This window comes from Orcinus orca, chromosome 6, assembly GCF_937001465.1.
Source record: "Orcinus orca chromosome 6, mOrcOrc1.1, whole genome shotgun sequence".
Lineage (NCBI taxonomy): Eukaryota > Metazoa > Chordata > Mammalia > Artiodactyla > Delphinidae > Orcinus > Orcinus orca.
In genome coordinates, this window is record NC_064564.1 from 100089359 (window position 1) to 100112412 (window position 23054).

The 23054-nt window shown below is 37.5% G+C and overlaps 1 protein-coding gene across 4 annotated transcripts; it reads right to left on the minus strand.

The window, feature by feature from the left end:
• Positions 1-3397: 3397 nt before the first annotated feature.
• ZNF883 (zinc finger protein 883) lies at positions 3398-18309 on the minus strand. 4 transcript variants are annotated; one of them, XM_049710990.1, is made up of 3 exons: positions 18255-18309; positions 17113-17198; positions 3398-5162 (listed from the first exon to the last, which is right to left on the minus strand). In XM_049710990.1, the coding sequence occupies exon 3, from the start codon at positions 4689-4691 to the stop codon at positions 3666-3668; it is 1026 nt and encodes a 341-aa protein (XP_049566947.1). In that variant the 5' UTR covers positions 4692-5162; positions 17113-17198; positions 18255-18309; the 3' UTR covers positions 3398-3665. The 4 variants fall into 4 exon arrangements, 2 of the variants coding, with proteins under 2 accessions (XP_049566947.1, XP_049566946.1); XM_049710989.1 differs by having other exon boundaries at positions 18167-18280; XR_007477863.1 differs by lacking the exon at positions 3398-5162 and adding an exon at positions 6870-7227.
• Between the last annotated feature and the right edge of the window lie 4745 nt (positions 18310-23054).

Below are 23054 nucleotides of genomic sequence, written 5' to 3' on the forward strand. Positions count from 1 at the left end.
CAGTTACGGAAGGATCTGAAGAAAACCTCAGATTTGTGTGCCCAGTTCCTGTCTTCTGGAAAACTACCCCAAGACGGCATTCAATTATTCCCTTCTGGAATTTAATTTTGTGTATGTTATGAGGTATTTTTCCAAATAAATAGCCAGTTATCCCAATATCACTTATTGAATAGTCCATTCTTTCTCTGTTTTGAGATATTATTATTATTTCTTTATTGTGGTACGTGGGCCTCTCACTGTTGTGGCCTCTCCCGTTGTGGAGCACAGGCTCCGGACGCGCAGGCCCAGCGGCCATGGCTCACGGGCCCAGCCGCTCTGCAGCATGTGGGATCCTCCCGGACCGGGGCACAAACCCATGTCCCCTGCATCGGCAGGCGGACTCTCAACCACTGCGCCACCAGGGAAGCCCTAAATTTCATGTTTAAATCCCACTGAGTGACAAGGATGCCAGGACAATTAAATGCCAAGACAATTAAAAGAACAGTCTTTTCAACAAAGGTGCTGAGAATACTGAATATTCACATGCAAAAGAATGATGTTGGACCCATACTTCACACCATATATTAAAAAGTTACCTCAAAATGGATGGATCATAGACCTAAAAGAGCTAAAACTGTAAAACTCTTAGAAGAAAATATGTAAATCTTCACAACCTTGGGTTATAACAAGAGGAAACACAATAAAAGAAAAATAGGTAAACTGGACTACATCAAAATTGAAACTTTTTGTGCTTCAAAGAACATCATCAAGAAGTGAAAAGACAATCAACAGAATGGGAGAAAATATTTGCAAATTAGATATATAAGGGTCCAGTATCCAGAATATATAAAGAACTCTTAAAATTCAACAATAAAAAGATAAATAACCTAATTTAAAATGCCTGAAGAATCCAAATAGACATTTCCTCAAAGAAAATATACATATATATTTATGTATATGTATATAAATATATATATATTGTTATGTATATGTATATATGTCTATCTCACAGAAAAAAACAAGTATTGACAATGACAGGGGATAATAAGAACCCTCATATGTTGCTGATGGGACTGAAAACTGGTACACCTGCTTTAGAAAATAGTCTGGCATTTCCTCAAAAGTTTAAACACAGAGTTAACATAAGACTCAAGAATTTCACTTCCTGGTATATATGTGCAAGAGAACTGAAAACATGACATTACAAAAATTTATATGTGGAAGTTTGTAGCAGCATTATTCACAATAACAAAACAGTGGAAACAACCCAAATGTCCATCAATTGATGAACAGATAACAAAATGTGGTATACCCATACAATGAAATGTTATTTAGCCATAAAGAGAAATGAAGTAGTGATGTGTGCCACAACATGGACAAACCTTGAAAACATAATGCTAAGTGAAAGCCAGCCACAAAAGACCACATATTCTGTGATTTTATTGAAATAAAAAAGCCAGAAGAGACAAATACTCAGAAAAAGAAAGTAGATGAGTAGTTCCAGGAGCTGGAGGGAGAAGAGCAATGGAGAGTCACTGCTAATAGGTACGGGTTTCTTTTTGGGGTAATGAAAATATTCTGAAATTAGATAGTGGTGGCAGTCACACAACTCTGTGAATATGTTAATATCTGAATTGTACTTTGAAAAATTGGATTATGTGGTATGAGAACTATATCTCAATAAAGCTGTGATTTTTAAAAACTCTACTGAGATTTTGATTTAAGCTTGCAAATCAAAGATAAATTTAAAACAAACTGACATCTTTATACAATTTTTCTAATCGTGCCTCTTCATTTATTATAATATTCTATGTCCTTTAGAAACAAATTTATCCTATAATCATCTCTTGGAATTTTTTTTTATTCCTGGCATTTTTAGATTTTTTTTTGGTCAATACTGTGACTGTCACTTTTTTCCATTACATTTTTAATTTCTTTTATTTAAGAAAGCTTTTTATTTGGGCATTGTTGATAATATATATGTGCCCTACTAGCTGGATTTTCTAGCTACCAAATATATCATCTCATGATGTCAGGATTTTTTCTCTTCCTTTTAAATATTACTGGCTCAGAATTTTGTCTCTTATTGAATTACCTGAGACCTGTAGAACATTGCTAAGAGTGCTGACATTAAGCATCACTTGTCTTGTTCCTGCTTCTGATAAGAACATTCTAGTTATATGCAGTGTTTGGTAGGTTTCTGGTAAATATCTCTTATCAATTTAAGGAAGTTTCCTTCTATTCCTAACTTTAAAACAATGCCAATGACTGTAGAATATTGCCAAATCCTTTTACTGCATCTAGTATAATACAGTCTTTCTTTATTAATGTACGTTTCTCCTTTTGAACTAGTCTGGAAGTGCTATGACAAATATCAGTATTAATTTTACTAAACTGCTAGATTTGACTTGTTAATGATTGAATTAGAAAATTAAACTTCCCTTTTATCTGTATTTATATTCCTTTCCTTACTCCTAGAATTGTGTTTTCTCCTTTCTTTCCCATTATCCTACTTGCTAGAATTTATATATTGACTTATCAAATGTACTTTTTGTACTTAGTTTATTAATGTATTCTTTTATCTTTATTAATGCATTCCTTTTTTATTCTTTGGGCTTATATTATTATTTGGTTGCCTATCTTTTCAAATTGAAAATTTATGTTCCAGTTTTATTATTTTCTAATAATTGCATTTTTTCTGTTTGGATTTATTCTTTAACACAAAACTTACTTAGAAAACTATTTTTAATTTCTAAATAATTTGTGGTGCTATTTTCAGTTGTTGTTCTTTTCTTTTATCTCACTGTGGTAAAAATATATAAATAAACAGGGAAGGTTTGAATATTTCCCTCAGGGAGAATTTGTTGAAATTTTCTTTGTAGCCATATATATAGTCCATTAAAAAAATATATTCCAGGACTTTCCTGGTGGTGCAGTGGTTAAGAATCTGCCTGCCAATGCAGGGGACACGGGTTCGAGCCCTGGTCCGGGAAGATACCACATGCTGCGGAACAACTAAGCCCGCAAGGCACAATTACTGAGCCGGCATTCAACAACTACTGAAGCCCATGCACTTACAGCCAGTGCTCCGCAACAAGAGAAGCCACCACAATGAGAAGCCCACACACCACAACGAAGAGTAGCCCCCACTCGCTGCAGCTAGAGAAAGCCTGCGAGTAGCAACAAAGACCCAACGCAGCCAAAAATATAAATTAAAAAAAAATTTTTTTAATTCCATGAATACTGGAAAATAATGCATATTATCTCTGTGGGGGAAAGCATTCTTATCTATGGCTTAATTAAACTTGTCAAAATTTAAAATTCAAACCCTCTATAAAGGTGCTACTTTAATATTTAAAAATAAGATAAGAACTACTAAAAATATTATATATAAAGAATTTTTATCATCTATCTAAAACTTCTGTGTATCTGAAAAGGCTTTAATTATAAGCAAATATATACATTGGTAATAAATTATCTCTAAAACTAATTTCCTAAATGTCTTTAAAAGACAAATTTCAGTTTTAGAGATGACTGTTTCCATTATAAATTTTTATATCAATGATAACACATTTTTCAGATGAATTACAAGAACAGTGTTTCTTCTCAGTACAAACACTATAATATTGAGTAAATGAGTATTTTACCTCAAGTTTTTCTTGCATAACAATCTTAAGAGTTTTTTACTACTGTGAGTGCTCAGGGTTAAGGGATGACCTATGGCTGCAGGCTTTCCCACATTCATTACTCTGATAAGGTTTCTCCACTGTATGTGTTCGCTTATGTTTAGTAAGGGCTGAGCTTAAGCTGAAGGTTTTCCCACATTCATTACACTGGTAGGGTTTCTCTTCTGTATGAGTTCTCTGATGTCGAATTAGTGATGTTCTATAGTAAAATAGTTTTTGACATTCATTACATCGATAGGGTTTCACACCAGAATGTATTTTTAGATGTTCAGTAAGGTGTGCACTTCGGCTGAAAGTTTTTCCACATTCCTTACAAACATAAGGTTTCTCTCCAGTGTGAGTTCTCTGGTGTTCAGTAAGATGTGCACTCCGATTAAAGGCCTTTCCACATTCATTACACTCATAGGGTTTCTCTCCAGTATGAATTCTCTGATGTTGAATGAAGGCTGGGGTATGGCTGAAGGCTTTTCCACATTCATTACATTTGTAGGGTTTTTCTCCTGTGTGAGTTCTCTCATGTCGGATTAGTGATGAGCTGTGGCAAAAAACTTTCCTACATTCCTTACACTGGTAGGATTTCTCCCCAGAATGAATGCCTTGATGTTCTATAAGATGTGTGCTCCGGCTGAAGGTTTTCCCACATTCAGCACATGCATATGGTTTCTTTCCAGTGTGAATTCTGTGGTGTTGAGTAAGGGCTGAAATATGGCTGAAAACTTTTCCACATTCATTACAAGGATAGGGTTTTTCTCCACTATGTATTCTCTCATGATTTCTAAGGGATGACCTATGACTAAAAGCTTTTTCACATTTATTACACTTATAAGGTTTCTCCCCAGTATGGACTCTTTGATGTTGAATAAGGTTAGTGCTCTGACTAAAAGCTTTTCCACATTCATTACATTCATAAGGTTTCTCTCCAGTATGTATTCTTTGATGTTGAATAAGACTAGTGTTTCGGCTGAAGGATTTACCACATAGTTTACATTTACATTTCTTTCTCATACAAATTTTCTCAGATTCCATTAATACTGAATTATGGGTTTACATTTAAATTGTTTCCAGAATAAGGTTTGAGGTACAAATGCATCCTTTCTTATATTTAAAATTATTTTTCATTTATAAGTTGCCTTTTAAAAAAATCTATTGAAGCAGAATTATGTTTTAAGCTCCACTTGTGTCATAATTATGAGGTCTTTATCTTCTAGAAACTCTCAGTTGTTTAAAAGATTTGAGCTGAGATTTAATATTTCCCTCAAACTGTTATATTCATGATTTTCCTCTTGAATTATTTTTCCCTTATAATTTAATTTTATTTGTGTTTCTCAAATTGGTTATTGAATTCCAATTCTTCTAATGTGTAGAACCATCATTTGAAAAATGTTCTAACATCATGCCATGACACTATTTGTTTTTCAGAAGCTTTCTGCTTTGGAATTAATGCTCTGACTTTGGATATAATATTCAGGATTAAGCAGAAGACAACATTTCTTCCCTCTGGAATATAAAGGGGAAAACAAAGCTCACTCATCAGTTACAGAAAAATATATAATAAAAATAAACCACTGCTGATAAAACAAAAGATTATACAGTATTGGGTCTGATTAATATGGAAGTTTAAAGAAGGAAAGGATTAATATAGATAAGTGTGGTAAAAGAAATGACAGCACTGAGATAAAATTCATAGTATAATTAAAAACAAAGATATAAAAAGTACATGACATGACAAAGAGTCAATGATACTAGTTCAAATATATGTCTTTGGAAAGCAGAGGAAAAAATAAGAAAGGAAAAATGAAATGGAGTCATATAATAACAAATTCTGACCAACAGAGAAATGTCATGTAGTAGGAGAGAGAAAAATTGAAGTTTTCTGTCATAGTAGCAACACAATAAATGTGTGATGTTTTAGATGAAGTGCTTGTTAATTTCATATAAAGTGGATAATAGGGGACTTCCCTGGTGGTGCAGTGGTTAAGAATCCATCTGCTAATGCAGGGGACACGGGTTCAATCTCTGGTCCGGGAAGATCCCATGTGCTGCAGACCAACTAAGCCCATGTGTCACAACTTCTGAGCCTGTGTGCCACAACTACTGAAGCCCATGCGCCTAAAGCCCATGCTCCACAACAAGAGAAGCCACTGCAATGAGAAGCCCATGCACTGCAACAAAGAGTAGCCCCCGCTCACCGCAACTAGAGAAAGACCACACACAACAACAAAGACCCAATGTGGCCAAAAATAAATTAAAACAAAAATAAATAAATAAAATGGATAATAGAATAAGGCTATCAAATTCAGCAAGAAAGTATAATATAAATGACATGGGCCTGGATTAGATAATACAAAAGAATTTAGTATAGGAGTAAATCTAAAACATAAAAAGGAAGAAAGAAACAAAAATATACTAACATTGATCATGAGGAATTTTTACAAAATGAGATTCATAAAGATACTTGGTTTCTAGCCAAGAAAGCTGGAAGTAATAGTGGTACTTCCCCTAAGTGGTACTTAGAGGAACTAATAGTACCAATAATACTGGTACAAATTATAGAAATACTGAAGAAGGAAAAAGAGGCTACTTAGAGAAATTTGGTGATTTCACTTTTTACCATATTGAGTTTAAAGTGATTTAAAGTGAAGTGGGACATTCAAGTAGCAATATACTCTAAGCATGGAAACTATGGGGAATTCAAATGAGATATGTGAGCTGAAAAAATAGATCAGGGAATTAATGACATGGAAGGACTATTTTTGAGGATATCAGAATGCATGGTTCTTTGGGATAAAAAATAAACAAGTAAAATATAAACCTTAAAAGACATGCATTTGTGTTAGGGAGGAAGTGAAACTAATGAAAAAGCACTTGGAAAGAGATTAAAACAGAAAATAATCTAGCAATGTCACACAAGCAAAGACAAAATATCAAATGCAGCTGAAAGTTTGAATATGGAAAGGACTAAGAACAGATCTCTATCAAGAAAGAATTCAGGATTCAGGGGTCTCTTCCAAATAATTTTAGTAGAAAAATAGATGATAAGAGTCTAACTTCAAAGATTAAAGTTGAATAGAATTGAGGCTGTTAGGTATGAGTATGAAAGTTTGATAATGAAAGCAGAGAATAAAATTAAAAGGTAAATAAAAGAGCATCATTACAGAAGATGTTCTTTCAAAAGTAAGGAAAACTTTTTTTAAAATAAATTTATTTATTTTATTTATTTATTTTTGGCTGTGTTGGGTCTTTGTTGCTGCATGCAGGCTTTCTCTAGTTGTGGTGAGTGGGGGCTACTCTTCTTTCTGGTGTGCGGGCTTCTCGTTGTGGTGGCTTCTCTTGTTGTGAAGTACGGGCTCTAGGCGCAGGCTTCAGTAGTTGTGTCATGCAGGATCAGAAGTTGTGGCTCACGGGCTCTAGAGCACAGACTCAGTAGTTGCGGTGCATGGGCCTAGTTGCTCCATGGCATGTGGGATCTTCCTGGACCAGGGATCGAACCAGCATCCCCTGCATTGGCAGGCGGATTCTCAACCACTGCACCACCAGGGAAACCCAGAAAAACTTTTGATATCTAAAATTCGAAGAGGGAGACACTGAATTATGAAATAATCATTAAATCAAGGTCCTAAAACAAGTATAAAATAATGGAGTCTGGGGTACAAATAGAGAGATTCATTAATAAATGAAAGAGGGGGGCTTCCCTGGTGGCACAGTGGTTGAGAGTCCACCTGCCGATGCAGGGGAAACGGGTTCATGCCCCGGTCCAGGAAGATCCCACATGCTGCGGAGCGGCTGGGCCCGTGAGCCATGGCCGCTGAGCCTGCGCATCCGGAGCCTGTGCTCCGCAACGGGAGAGGCCACAACAGTGAGAGGCCCGCGTACCGCAAAAAATAAATAAATAAATAAATAAATGAAAGAGGGTTATCCCTCCTTCTGAGATCACAAAGATATGTGAGAAGATGAATAAAGATATGTAGAAATGAAGTTGAATGTTGCTCCCACTGGGTGAACTCTGTTTTATATACAGATAAGAGGGGGCTCTGCACAGTGGACACTAACCAGCATTTCCAAATCTACCACCTAGTACCAATATCATTGGTACCACCACCACAATGGACAGATGAAGTATTATTTACAAGGATTTCTTGCGACTTGCTTGTTAGTTATCTGATTCTTTCTTGGCTAAGTTTCTTGTGACATTTCTCCATTTTTTCCTCTGTTATCTATTAATATGGTTCTTCCTACTTAGAAGATAATATCTGATTTGAAAAGCTGATGCTCAGAATCTTGGTGAAGGATATGGGCTTGGGTGTTTATGATGGCTCTCAAAATTGTATCCTAAATTATCTTCAGGAACTATGAAATATAGGAATGTTGATGCTGCTAAGGCAACATAATAAAGTTATCTACGTACAATATTTTGAAGAAAAGAGCAATCATCTGTTTAATAATAAAAGAAATATCTTGTCTCCATGCACAAATAAAATTTTAAGATCTCTGGTCCCTAAACTCAAAGCCCAGCTCAGATAAACACTTGTAAATCCCATAATCCCACACATTTTGACGTTTAAGGAAAAAGTCATGGCAGTCTCTAGTAATTACAAAGCTATACTTAACCCATGAGACAAGGCTCCTGCAGTTGTTATCACTTATAGTATCTGACAGTGGTTTGATTCTTTTCATTACCACAAGGTAAACACTGGCACACCCTTCAATGCCACTGGTTCCCAGAACAGCAAACAAATACCTTCTAAGGGATCATTCATGCAACTACTTATGAAAGAAAGAGTAAAGCTAATAACTCAAAATGACAAAGTAGAGGGCTAGGAAGTTGTTCAAAGAGAGTTCAGGGTTCTAAAGTTCTAGATTCAAGAGTGGCCAAAAGTACTTATTTGGTGCCTACTATGTATCTGTTGAGAGTATACGGAAGCAATTCTGAAGTTTCCCTACAAAAACACTGAAAATAAGAAATTATCTATCTATCTATCAACTATAAAAGATCAATCAAAAGTAAAGTGATGGGGCTTCCCTGGTGGCGCAGTGGTTGAGAGTCCGCCTGCCAATGCAGGGGACATGGGTTCATGCCCCGGTCCGGGAAGATCCCACATGCCGTGGAGCAGCTGGGCCCGTGAGCCATGGCCGCTGAGCCTGTGCGTCCGGAGCCTGTGCTCCGCAACAGGAGAGGCCACAGCAGTGAGAGGCCCGCATACCGCAAAAACAAACAAAAACAAACAAACAACAAAAAAAGTAAAGTGATGGTAACAGAACATAGAAAAAAGAGGTGTTAGAGATACAAAAAATTGTAGGCTCCTCCTATTCACACAAAACCTGGAAGAAAAGAGACTAGCACCAAATACTAGCTAGATCTGTTTATCTCAGTAAGCAGGTAGAGTTTATTGTGGGGCTAGAACTAATATGATACCTTTATCTAAGAGCTTTACATATTTGCATCACACCATTAACTCCCTTTGGTATAACTGCACACTTGCCAAGCAAAATTAGGATTAGAATTTTGTTTCCTTTTTTTTTCTTTCTTGCCAGACAACATAAAAATATGAATTCCTTGGTAGTTCTGGATCTCAATGTAATATAAATCCACTTTCCGTTTAACTCATCGGTCACTTGTAAACTTACATGGTTAAATCTATCTCTACACTAACTTCAAGTTTCTGAAACTGCAAATATGAGCATCAGACCATAGATGGTAAGTAATTCACCAAGATAAGTGCCACAGTGAGATACCTCAGATGTCAAACAGCTAATCAACTTACCCAGAAAACGCTGATATCACTCTGTCATATTTCACACTGCAATATAACTTCCCTTGTGCTACCCTCTTTAGGTAATAGGACAGATAAAACAGATACACGGTTTGATATTAAAAGATATGTCCTCTACTTGGAAAGAAAAGTTTAATGGAGACTTGGGAGGAGCTTGAAAACAAAACAAGCAAAAGAAAGCTCCAGAGGAGTAATAAACTGATGCTGAGGATACACAGCCACTTTTCACCTAGAGGACCTAAATTCTTACCAATTCTGGCTGAGAATCCAAGACTGATGCCTCACAGGAGGCCACTCAAGAAGGGCAAAGGAACCAGTATAGATTTTGGCATTTACAACTGGCTAGGATGGAAGGGACCTCAAACACATGACCAAATTCTTCTTCTTCTTCTTTTTTGCCACGGCATGTGGCATGCGAGATCTTAATTCCCCGACCAGGGATCAAACCCATGACCCCTTCAGTGGAAGCACAGAGTCTTAACTACTGGACAGCCAGGGAAGCCCCGACATGACCAGATTCTTCCCAAAGAATCTGAATTTTTAAGCTGTATGGGGTGGGGCTCTGGAGAGCTAGGCTGAAAACCTCTGAATGTCAGAAGTAAATCTCCCACAATTTTTCAGGACTGAGGAGACAAAGAGCTGCCACATTTTCAATTGAGTGCCCAGGAGGGCCACATCCTAGGAAAGGAAGCAACCAAGAGGTAAAATAAATCGTATCAAAACTGCAACCCAGCACTAACTCAGCTTGGCTGAGATGATCCTATCTACTTTAAAGAGAAAAAAAGAGAACCCTTCCTGGTGAAAGATGACATCAGCTTGAACCTCTATGGTGCTTTTATCATGACAACAAGCACATAATCAAAATTTAGTAAACAGGGCTTCCATTGTGGCGCAGTGGTTAAGAATCTGCCTGCCAATGCAAGGGACACGGGTTCAAGCTCTGGCCCAGGAAGATCCCACATGCCGCGGCGCAACTAAGCCTGCGAGCCACAACTGCTGAGCTGGCACTCCACAACTATTGAAGCCCGCATGTCTAGAGCCCACGCTCCGCAACAAGAGAAGCCACCGCAGTGAGAAGCCCGCACACCACAACGAAGAGTAGCCCCCACTCACCGCAACTAGAAAAAGCCCGTGCACAGCAATGAAGACCCAACACAGCCAAAATTTAATTAATTAATTAATTTTTTAAAAAAGAAAAGGAAACAAAGGTGGATCTATTAAAAAAAAAACAACAACACTTAGTAAACATACAAAGTGTTAGTACCACTGACCAATATCAAGAGAAAACAAAATAGAAGGATAGACAAAGTAGAAAAAAGAATGAAAAAGTTTAACAGCAATTGGGAATCAACCAAAAGGAATCAAATAAGCATTTAGAACAGAATATCTGAAATTAAAAACTCAATTGGATGGATAAAACAACAGATTGGGCTAAGGGAAAGATCAATAAAAATAAACAAATTGAAGAACAGAGGTTTAAAAAAAAAGACTAAGGATAATTTTTAAAAGGATTAGAAAATATCATAGCCAAGAGGAGTCTAAAAAGAAATGATGACTAAATATAACATGGTATCTTGGACAGGATCTTAGAAATAAAAAAAGACATTAGGTTAAAAACTGAGTTAATTTGAATAAAGTGCAGACTTTAGTTAATAATAATGTATCAACCTTCATTCATTAATTGTGACAATGTACCAAACTAATGTAAGATGTTAATTGGGAAAACTGGCTGTGAAATACAGGGAGCACTCTGTACCATCTTTGCAACTTTTTTGTAAATCTAAAACTATTGTAAAATAAAAAGTTTATCAAAGGAAACAAAAAGTTATCCCATTGTATTTCAGTTAATCTCCTGTTTCACCACAACAATTTTCCTATAACTTATGTTTTTCTTTTGACCATTATTTAGTCTTATTTTATGTTTTATTTCCTGATGATGCAGTTTACATAGTTCTTTTCATGTATCTTTTCATATAAGCTTATCTCTTTTAAAAAAAGGATTAGAGAGAATTCCCTAGCAGTCTAGTGATTAGGACTCCAGCTTTCACTCATGGGGTCCAGGTTTGATCCCTGGTAGGGGAACTAAGATCTCACAGGCACCAATAAATAAAAGGATTGGAGCATAAAGGACCTATGAGATTTACTCAAGAGGTTTAACATGCGTATAACAGGAGTCTCAAAACAAGAGGAGAGAATAGAAATAACACAATAATTGAAGGAATAGGATGGAAGATATCCCCAACTGATGAGTTATAGATTCAAGAAGTCCCAAACCATAAGGAAGCTAAATCTAAAGAAAAGCACACCCAAGGATATCATAGCCAAATTCTAAAATCAGAGGCAGAGAACAATCTTAAAAGCAGTTTAAGAAACAGGCACAGTAACTTCAAAGCAGCAACACTGCTGACTCTCAACAGTTGAAGAGAATCAACTGAAAAATCCATGTTTTGGGGTGAAAAGCATTCAATAATTTAAAGATGCCAGTTCTCTCTTGTTATGAGTTAAATGTGTCCCCCACTCCAAAAAATTATATATATATATATATATATATATATACACACACACACATATATATGTACATATATATGTACACACATGTACATATACATATATACACACACACATACATATATATATATCTCCTTACCCCTAGTACCTCAGAATGTGACCTTATTTAGAAATGGGGTCACTGCAGATATACATTAAGATGAAGTCACACTGTAGTAGGGTAGGCCCCAATCTAATATGACTGGTGCCCTTATAAGAAGATGATCATGCAAAAACACAGAGACACACAGGGAGAGTACCATGTGATGATAAAATTACGCTGCTGTAAGCCAAGTAATGCCAAAGACTGCCTGCAAACCGCCAGAAGCTAGGAAGGATTCCCCTACAGGTTATAGAGGCAGCATGGCCTTGCCAACACCTTGATTTCAGACTTCTAGTCCCCAGAACTGTGAGACAATACATTTCCATTGTTTTAAGCCACCCAGTTTGTGGTACTTTGTTACAGCAGCCCTGTGAAACTAATATGCCCCCAACTTAATATATATAACACATATTTTTGAAAAAGAAAAAACATGCGTATGAGGGGAGATTTGTCCATACTAGGTAACAAAACATACAGCTACATTAATTAAAACATTGTATTACTGAAACAAGGATAGACTGAAGGAATAATAAAACAGAACAGACTCTAGAAATAGGTCCATTATTTATAGGGACTTAATATATGCTAAACAGGGCATTTTGAATATTTGGGGAAAGAAGGAAATTCAAATGATTTGGGACAACTGGCTTACCAATCTAGGGGAAAAAATAAACGTACCACTGCTACCTTATAAAAATAAATTATAATTGCAATAGACATTAGGAATAAATCTATAAAACAATCAGAAAAATATCAGAATATTTTTATAATCTTGCATGAGAAAGTCCTTAAAAATATATAAAACCTGGAGGTTATATAGGAAAAAGCTCTCAGATTTGACTACACAAACATACAAGGCAATCAACAAAATTAAAAGTGAAAAGTCATACTGGGCGTAAATATTTGCAACTAATAAAACAGAAGAGATCATTAGTTATATAGAGTTCCTACAAGTCAGTTAGGAAAACATAATGCAATACAAATATGGGCAAACGATATGAACAGGAAATTTACAAAAGAAACACCAATGACCAACATATAACAAAATTTTCAATCTCACTTTTGATCATGGAAATGCAAAGTAAATTATGTTTCAAACATCAAATTGGCAAAAATGTTAAAAGCATATAATATCCAGGCTGTTTTAGCATGTGGGGAAATAGATGCTAAGCCAAAATAGCCTTTGTAAGGGGAGGAGATCTTTCCCAGGAAGGACACTTATTTATATGTATTAAAGTCACATTACAATCATACCAGGTTCATGATAATAATTTATTCTTATTTAAATTATATATATTAATAATAATTATGTTACCTGCAAAACTTAACTCACAGCCCCTTATATTTCCCCAATTACTACAGTCATTATACTTCAATGTTCTACTTCCAATGTCTTGTCTTCCTTCCTTAGACTTTTAAGTTTCTTGAGGACAGTTATATAGGACTAACTTATATACTCTTTTGTCCTCAGGGCCACACACAGAACCTGGCATATATTACATAACTAATAAGTAGTTCTTGAACTAGTGAATGTATAAAATTTTCTCTTGATTCCCAATCAAGTGGTCTTTGTACTACAGCGTGCTGATAGTTACCTGCTATCTTAAAGAAGTGGGATTCAAGACTATTTTTTTCTATGTCTCAACATCGTATAAAAGTATCCAGACTGTCTCACGATATTGCTATAAAGTTCAGAACTGGGTAGGCTTTAGGATCCTGAAATATCATTTAATCGGTTCCCCTTCCTCTATGTAGACCTATCTCCAGCTAAACCACTATTAGTTACATTTTTCGATTCAAGATTTTTGAATGTCTTCTAACTGCAAAGCAAAGTTCGAGTTAATGTTTCCTGTGGTCAGCTCTTACAGTTCTGCGCGAGGACTATGACCAGTTCTTTGCGTTTTTTTTTAATCCCCATGTACTTAGTAGAGTGCCCCTCACACAGTAGCTGTTTTAATGCGTACTCGCTGATGAATAGTCTATAAACTGATATTTACTCCTTTATCAGTTTAGGCTCTGGAAGCCTGCCTATCAGAATTCTAAACTGTATTTCTGCTGTTGTTGCTGAATCTGTGGCTTCTGGATCTAAGTTGCCAGGCAGAACCCATGAATACCCACCAAAATGTGATTCTAGACCCTGTCTTTCTTACTTTCTGATATACTGGCGACCTGGCATCTGTTATTAAAAACGCCCTGTGGTTACTATGCTCTCAACTCATAACCACCCCAGCAATCAGTCAGGCAAAGATGGGTGACTGTGCTAATCCTTGCCAATCCTTCAGACCATCCAACTGTGAATTCTTTGCTTTTTCAAGGCTGACTCTGATGCTTTTAGAGCAGTAAAGACAAGAAGATGAACACAAGGACCAGATGCTAGAGGCTCCTGCTTTCTAAACCTCACAACTGATGTCATAATGTCAGAGTATTTGAGCTAGAAAGAGGCTCAGGAAATATTAAGGTTAATTTCCTTAATTTCTCCAAGATGTGCAATTCAAGGCAACAGTCACAAGAGACTTGCTTATGTCACACAGTTAGCCACTGGCAGGCTAGGACTACAGCCTCTACCCTATTCTTGAGTTCAATATTATTTCTCTCCACTTAAAAATAATCCAAACACTATTTCTGAAGAGAAAATGAAAAGAATGGCTCAAAGAATAATTTTGAATTATTAACCAAATTCATAGAGGGAAAAAAATGATTTTTAAGTCATTGGTTCAGAATTCTGTAGAGAGATTTTATTAAAAGAACAATGAGCCATTCAAATCACTGAGTGTTTAGAAAGACATGAATACATTATAAAGTAAATGTTTAGGGACTTCCCTTTATTTACTTTAAATAAATTAAAATTTATTTAATAAATAAATTTATTTATTTATTAAAAATAATAAATAAATAAATGTTTAGCTAATGATTATCACGATAATGTATTAGCTTTTAATCAAATAGGTAGATAACTATAAACATTTAAAATGGAAAGCCTCGTGGTTGACAGATGCAATTTATTGTCTGTAAAGAAAATTTACATTCACTAATGACACTGGACTATGTTTGCAATTGAAGTGAGATCAAGATAGATTTAAATGATCTAAACCCAGGTTGAACATATACATATCAGAGCTTTGAGAATTGGCTAAGATGTCTTTTCTTAACATTCTAAGTTTGAAGTACACTAAACTGAAAATGAGACAGGATCTTGGAAAGCGGTGAGGAACAGAACAATAGGAAGAGATATTTATGAAAAGGAAGGAAATCCTGTGTGTTTAATTCTCTTCCAATGAGGTTATAGTTAAACGTTTAATAGAAGCTCCCTTGTAACGGAAGAATGATAAAGGCATAATATATGTGTAAAGATTTCTTCCAGAGCAAATTAGTGTTGATGGATATTAGGTCATTTATAATTTTTAAAAATCAGTGTTTCATATTTGAATTTTTCTATTTTTCTGGAAAAATTAATGCTGTCCATATACCCAAATAAACAAAAAATATATATAAATGACAGACCAGGAATTTTGCCCAGTGATTACCCTAGGCACTGTCCTGGGTAGGTGAGAGGAAGTGGAATCTAATGCACAAGTAACATTTAATTGGAAATAAATTAGAGCACAGACCTTTTCTCTATAGTAACAGAAGGGAGGACAGACTCTACGGAAATGTTTCCAGGAAGGCTGGTGGATGTGGTGGTAACTTTGGAAGTTTTTTTCTGCTTGTTCTCTTCTCTCAGTGAAATAGAAATCAGGATCATCACTGAGAGTGAAGGTGGGGGAGGGGTTGAAGGTCTGATGTGAGTGAAGTGTCAGACGGTTCCCTTAAACAGCAGGAGAATGAAGGGAATGAGGAAATCATCTTTCACCTGGATTACTGCCTTAGCTTCCTAACCAGTGTCCCTAGTCTCCTCTTGATCCCCTACAGTCTGTTTTCAACAGAGCATCCAAAATGATTCCTTTAAAATATAAGTCAAATGATGTCACTTCTCTCCTCAAAATCCTCCTGTGAAAATTAGTAAATTGTATGTAAATTACACCTCAGTAGAGCTGACTAAACAATAACAACTACAACCACCTCCCTATGGCTTCCCTTCTCACTCGGAGTAAAAGCCAATCTCCTCCAAGTTGCCTGCACAGCCCTGTGTGATCTGGACCCCTCTTACCTCTGTCATCTCAACCTCTACTATGCTATGTCTTCACTCCTCTGTCCACAATGGCCTCTTTGATGCTCTCCACACAGGCTAAGGACATTTGCACCTCAGAGCCTTTGCATTTGCTGTTTCCTCTCTCTGGGAACTTTTCCCCTCCCAGATATCTGCAAGGCTCACATCCTCATTTTCTTCAAGTCTTTATTCAATGTCACACTATTAGAGAAGCCTTCCCTGACCCCATACATGAAAAAGCAGCTGTCCCAGGCCCTCCCTAACATCACTACTATACTGCAGTTGCCTCCAACAGCCACCATCTGACACACTGTATATTGTTTATTGTCTGTGTGCTCATCCTAGACTGTCAGTTCCATGTACGTGGGGACTTTGCTTTACTCATTGGAGGTATCACCAGTGCCTCAAAAATTACCTGGCTTTTGCCTTTAACTAATATTTATTCAATGAATGAAAAAAACCCTTTCCTCCCTCTGGGCACAGAGATATTTCAGGAAAGAAAAAATAAAGCCAAGTTGATTCACTTGTATGTTTTATGTGTACAAATTTGCCAAATAGGCTCAAGAAAATATGCTATCGGGAGTTAAGTGTGAGATGGGAGATTCTGCTGTTTCCTCAGTCTCAATTCTCACAATGCTCTCATAAATGAGCATTTTGCCAGGGTAAGAGTTATCTTAATGTTTAAAGGATATATTTGGGTACATTTATACATACATTACTGCATGGTTATATACACACAACACATACATATAAATTATAAGCAATATAAGAGAATTTCAAGGGCTATTTAACTACATGTGATTTTTCAAACTGCAGATGTTAACTTTAGAAATTAAACCCAGCAAGGTAAATACAAAAGGCTTGAAAAGTTTTGCTCACCAAAGACATGTAATCAGGGGCCAATGGTCAGGTCCTCCTTCTTAATTCCATCTTATCCAGTCAAGTAGAAACTTAAGAAAACAGAGCTGCAAAAGAAAAGGGGCCCTCAGAAATCAGGATTGCTTTATGGAACCCCTATCTAACCACCTGGATGTAACCCAAACCCTCCCTAAAAATAAGGTCAGAATGAGTCTAGGAACAAACTTCTTCCCTGCAGAGTACAAAGGGAAAGGCCACTGACATTGCTGTCTGGGGCTCTGACACCGTCACTATATTCTCAGCAGTGTCTAGGGGCATGGCTCCAATCTTGCGATCCAGACACAGGGTTAACTCCAAAGCTCTGGCCCTCTCAAGATGGGTGATACCTACTACATCAGTCCTCTCCCGTTTATTAATAAAAATAGTAATATTTGCAAAGCATTTTAAGTTGTTGAAAGCTCATTCACACACAAATGCCATCTCAATGAACAACAATCAACAGCTCTTCATTGCGCACAGAAAGTAGGGAATCATTCCCACAGCTCTTTACAGAAGAGGCTTCAGGAATTCACCGAAACAAAACAAACAAAAAACAACCTCTAGGCGAGGTGCATTTCATTTAAAAGAGCAAAGAATTGGATGCTCGGAGCCCTAAATTCTAGGGCCACTTAGTTCCTAGATCAGTTTTCCTGCAATTTCCTGCCAAAGTCCAGGATGCCCGCCCCTCCCGTCCGGGTATTTATCTGCCCGATCGATTCCATTACTGCCAAAGCCCCCAAAGCCCCCAGCTCTTTCCTCGAGATTTCCCACCCCCCAGCCCCCCACCCAGAAGTGAGAGCCCAAATTCTTGGCCCTTAAGGCGGGGAGGCACAGCTAGGGCTCTGCCTCCCTCTAACCCAGAGACAGCCTTACATCCGCATAACACCGATTCGGAGTACAGGTCACTACTCTGCACTCGACTCCAACGAGAACCAAACACCAACCCCGACGCCCTAATCTCCGCCTTTCACCCCCACCCCACCCCGCCCCAAACCAAGCCCGACCAAAGCATTCTCTCAGGCCCCTCCAGCCCCACCTCATCCCTGGGGTGGGGACGTTATTCCGAAGCTGAGTCCTCCCTAACTCCCACCCGCGTGCACAAGTCGGGTTAAAAACGAGCTCACCAGCTCCACCGAAAAATAAAGGACTCAGTCGGAACCTGCAAACCAACAAATGCGCATGCGCCCTCAGCCGCCTAGAACTACATTTTCCAGCACCCTCCGCAAAGGCAGGGCGTCTGCGCGCAGTGTCGCTTATTGGGCTCTGGAGTTGCCTTTCCATATCCTTGCAAGTTGTGAATGTGCGTTGCTCCTGCGTTATTTAAATGGAAAAAAGGGGAAATAAGCTTTTCTTTTCGCTAAAGAAAAAAGAAGTCTAAAGGGATGCAAGTTTTTCGTTAACAAACTTTTTCCCTCTTAAAGTAACGCCTATTCATTATATCAATCGATTATTTATAAATAACCGTTTATTCAACAGGTAGGCAAAAAAGGACAGAAAAAAAACCAAACCCACCCAAACTAGATGGAATTCCATAACAGAGAGATAATCACTATTAACCCTGTGGTGCATATATATCATTCTAAAAATAAATCTCTCTGACAGCCTCATTCTTCCTTTTGGAGAGAGAGACAGAGATTGTCTGGAACCAAGAATGAGGCCATTTGTTTATTTTTGGTTTTACTTCCATTTCTCTAGGAGGTAGGCTAATGAAACTTAAAAGTGTTTGCACAGCAAAGGAAACCATAAACAAAACAAAAAGACAACTCTCAGAATGGGAGAAAATATTTGCAAATGAAGCAACTGACAAAGGATTAATCTCCAAAATTTACAAGTAGCTCATGCAGCTCAATATCAAAAAAAAAAAAAAAAAAAAAACAACCCAATCCAAAAATGGGCAGAAGTCATAAATAGACATTTCTCCAAAGAAGATATAAAGATTGTCAACAAACATATGAAAGGATGCTCAACATCACTAATCATTAGAGAAATGCAAAGCAAAACGACAAGGAGGTATCACCTCACACCAGTCAGAATGGCCATCATCAAAAAATCTACAAACAATAAATGCTGGAAAGGGTGTGGAGAAAAGGGAACCCTCTGGCACTGTTGGTGGGCATGTAAATTGATACAGCTACTATGGAGAACAGTATGGAGGTTCCTTAAAAAACTACAAATAGAACTACCATACGACCCAGCAATCCCACTACTGGGCATATATCCTGAGAAAACCATAATTCAAAAAGAGTTATGTACCAAAATGTTCATTGCAGCTCTATTTACAATAGGCAGGACATGGAAGCAACCTAAGTGTCCATCAACAGATGAATGGATAAAGAAGATGTGGCACATATATACAATGGAATATTACTCAGCCATAAAAAGAAACGAAATTGAGTTATTTGTAGTGAGATGGATGGACCTAGAGTCTGTCATACAGAGTGAAGTAAGTCAGAAAAAGAAAAACAAATACTGTATGCTAACACATATACATGGAATCTAAGGAAAAAAAAGGTCACGAAGAACCTAGGGGTAAGACGGGAATAAGGACGCAGACCTGCTAGAGAATGGATTTGAGGATATGGGGAGGAGGAAGGGTAAGCTGTGACAAAGTGAGAGAGTGGCATAGACATATATACACTACCAAACGTAAAATAGATAGCTAGTGGGAAGCAGCCACATAGCACAGGGAGATAAGCTCGGTGGTTTGTGACCACCTAGAGGGGTGTGATGGGGAGGGTGGGAGGGAGGGAGACACAAGAGGGAAGAGATAAGGGAACATATGTATATGTATAACTGATTTACTTTGTTGTAAAGCAGAAACTAACACACCATTGTAAAGCAATTATACTCCAATAAACATGTTAAAAAAAAAACGATGTGGCACATATATACAATGGAATATTACTCATCCATAAAAAGAAATGAAATTGAATTATTTGTAGTGAGGTGGATGGACCTAGAGTTTGTCATACAGAGTGAAGTAAGTCAGAAAGAGAAAAACAAATACAGTACGCTAACGCATATATGTGGACTCTAAGAAAAAAAAATGGTTCTGATGAACCGAGGGGCAGGACAGGAATAAAGGGGCAGATGTAGAGAATGGACTTGAGGACACGGGGAAGAGGAAGGGTAAGCTGGGAGAAAGGGAGAGAGTAGCATTGACATATATAGCATTGACATATATACATTACCAAATGTAAAACAGATAGCTAGTGGGAAGCAACTGCATCTCGATCAGCTCGGTGCTTTGTGACCACCTAGAGGGGTAGGATAGTGGTTAAGAATCCACCTGCCAACAGAGGTGACACAGGTTTGAGCCCTGGTCCGGGAAGATCCCACATGCCATGGAGCAACTAAGCCCATGAGCCACAGCTACTGAGCCTGTGCTCTACAGCCCATGAGCCAAAACTACTGAGTCCACGTGCCACAACTACTGAAGCCCACGTGCCTAGAGCCCGTGCTCCACAAGAGAAGTCCCTGCAATGAGAAGCCTGCACACCACAACGAAGAGTAGCCCCTGCTCTCTGAAACTAGAGAAAGCCTGTGCGCGCAACAAAGACCCAACGCAGCCAGAAGGATAGAAAGGAAGGAAGGAAGGAAGGAAGGAAGGAAGGAAGGAAGGAAGGAAGGAGGAAAGAAAGACACCCTCATTTAAAAAAAAAAGAATGAGGCCATATTTTGTGATAATTTTTTTCTAGCTTTTTTTGTCTTTCTGTTAGGTTATGTTCACTTTAATGCTACTGAAACTGCACTCCTTGCACTCCTTCTCAGATGGGACTCAAGTCCAGCCAAACCTCAGATTGGGACTTGAACCCACTGATCCCTATACTTAGGAGGGGACTCGAACCCACTGTCTTTTAATTAAAACTACTCACCTGGTGTCAGAATTTACTGAAGCTCAGATTCTTTTGTCTCAATGCAGAAAGGATTCAGCAAGAGACAGACAAAGAGTGAGTTTATTAGCATAGTATGCTTGTGGGAGACAATCGGCCTGTTGAGAGGGCTCTGCCTTGAAAACAAAAAGGGCTACATTTTTATAATCAAAGAAAAGGTGGGGAGGGGAGAAGACCACCTTCTTCTGCATTTTTGGGTAGACATCAAGGCTTACATCATTAGTTCCTCTTTGACCCTATATGGTCTAACCAAGACTGTCATAGTGCTATTTAAATCATATGTATATTAGCAAAAGGGTGGTGATATATACTAAAATATGGTAATTCATCTCAAGTTTCAGTATAATGTCCCCTTTCACCTACATTCCTGTCGTGGCTACATGCAGAAATGATACTCTTCAAGAACCATTAACTCCCTGACTTCATGTAACAAGATGTAGATCCGTATCTACTATCTTACATTTTAATTATCAGGACTTGTGGCTTGAGTGTGCCTGGCGCTTGAATGCACCTGGTCTTCCTTCAAGGTAGATTGTTGCTAGGTTACTGGATTTTTCCTTGAGAGGTCATTAGCTTACAACAGTCTCCCAAACGCCCTTAAAATTCCCTTTCTATCTTTAATCCCCTAGTGGGTTTTTTTAAACTAACTATTTAATTATCCTACTCTAGCCCTATCACTACCAAAAATAGTACTCTTTGGTGAATCCTCGTACATTAATTTGTGCCCTCCTCCACATCTATTTTTGAGAATAAGTCCAATAAATGGATTTAATTTAAAAGGAATGTACATATTTAACTTTTTCATATACAAAGAATATATATAGACTGTAGAAAATAGAGATAAGAAAAAAGAACAAAATTAAAATCAGATAAAATCCCACTCTATATACCCACTATTATATTTTTACATAATAGGCTATTTCTATGCGTATATGTGCAAATTATATATAATTACATATGCTTAAATATGCATTATATATGCTTTTAAAATTAAAAATAGAGCAATGTGATATATTGAAAAGTGCTTTTTAATTTCGTTTTTTGGTAAATATTCCTTCATGTCTTTAAATATTATTCTACAGTATTATTTTAATGGTAATGATACTGACCCAAGTTCTTGGACTCTTTAATCAATAGAAATTGGTAAGAGGCCAGACGAGAAATTCAGGCAAGGCTTTATTGGAACTCGTGCTGCAGCACTAGGGAGTGAAAACAAGTAACAGGTGCCCTTCCTTTCTCCCCGAGGAGGGGCGAGCTGGTTCCTTAAATAGGGTGAGAGTAGGGTGTGATATGTGGGTTGGGGTGCAGGGATGACTTAGGTGATCTGCCCACTCCCTTGGTGGTGCTATATGCAGGGATCATGCACAGTATTCTGATTTTGCTCCAGGCACCTCAGAAGTGGCAATCGGGTTTTGGCCTTTTTGTATCTTATTGTTCATAATTTGCCCCAACTAGCATGAATGCAGTTATTTTTAGTCCTTTGTAGTTTCTTGCAAGCACTCCAGTAAACGGTACCAGGTCCAGCCTATCTCAGTAACATAGTTTTCCATCAAACTGAGTCTAAATAAAATACTTGAATAGTGTCGACCAAAAAATAATGCAGGAGTCTGCAAATAAGAAGAGTTTATTTGGGGTCTTAAGAATTGCAGCTCGGGAGACACAGATTCAGGTGTCCGTGAAAGAGTATTCTAGCGAAGAGAGTCAGATAAAGACTCTCTGATAAAGATATCTTAAAGATAAAGGTAAAAAGCCATGAGGTTGTTAAAAGTTGCCTGGCAAGAACTGTGATTGACTCTGATGTGTCTTTCTTTGTCCTTAAGAAATCACGAGTCATTTTAGGGTAGGTATCTTGAGTTTCTAGCAGATGTCTGGATGACTTCATCATGACAATAAGTGGTCAAAGGTCATATTCCATCCAGGCTGAGATGTGCCTGTTACACTTCCTTATTGGCATCCTGGCTCCATTTTAGAGAGCCCTCTTAGCAATACTGACTCCATTTTTATTTTCCTTCCACAATAGTTAGCATATTA

What these genes read in the sequence shown, in the direction of transcription:
- ZNF883 (XM_049710990.1), bottom strand. Translation starts at nt 4,691, where the DNA reads ATGGAATCTGAGAAAATTTGTATGAGAAAGAAATGTAAATGTAAACTA.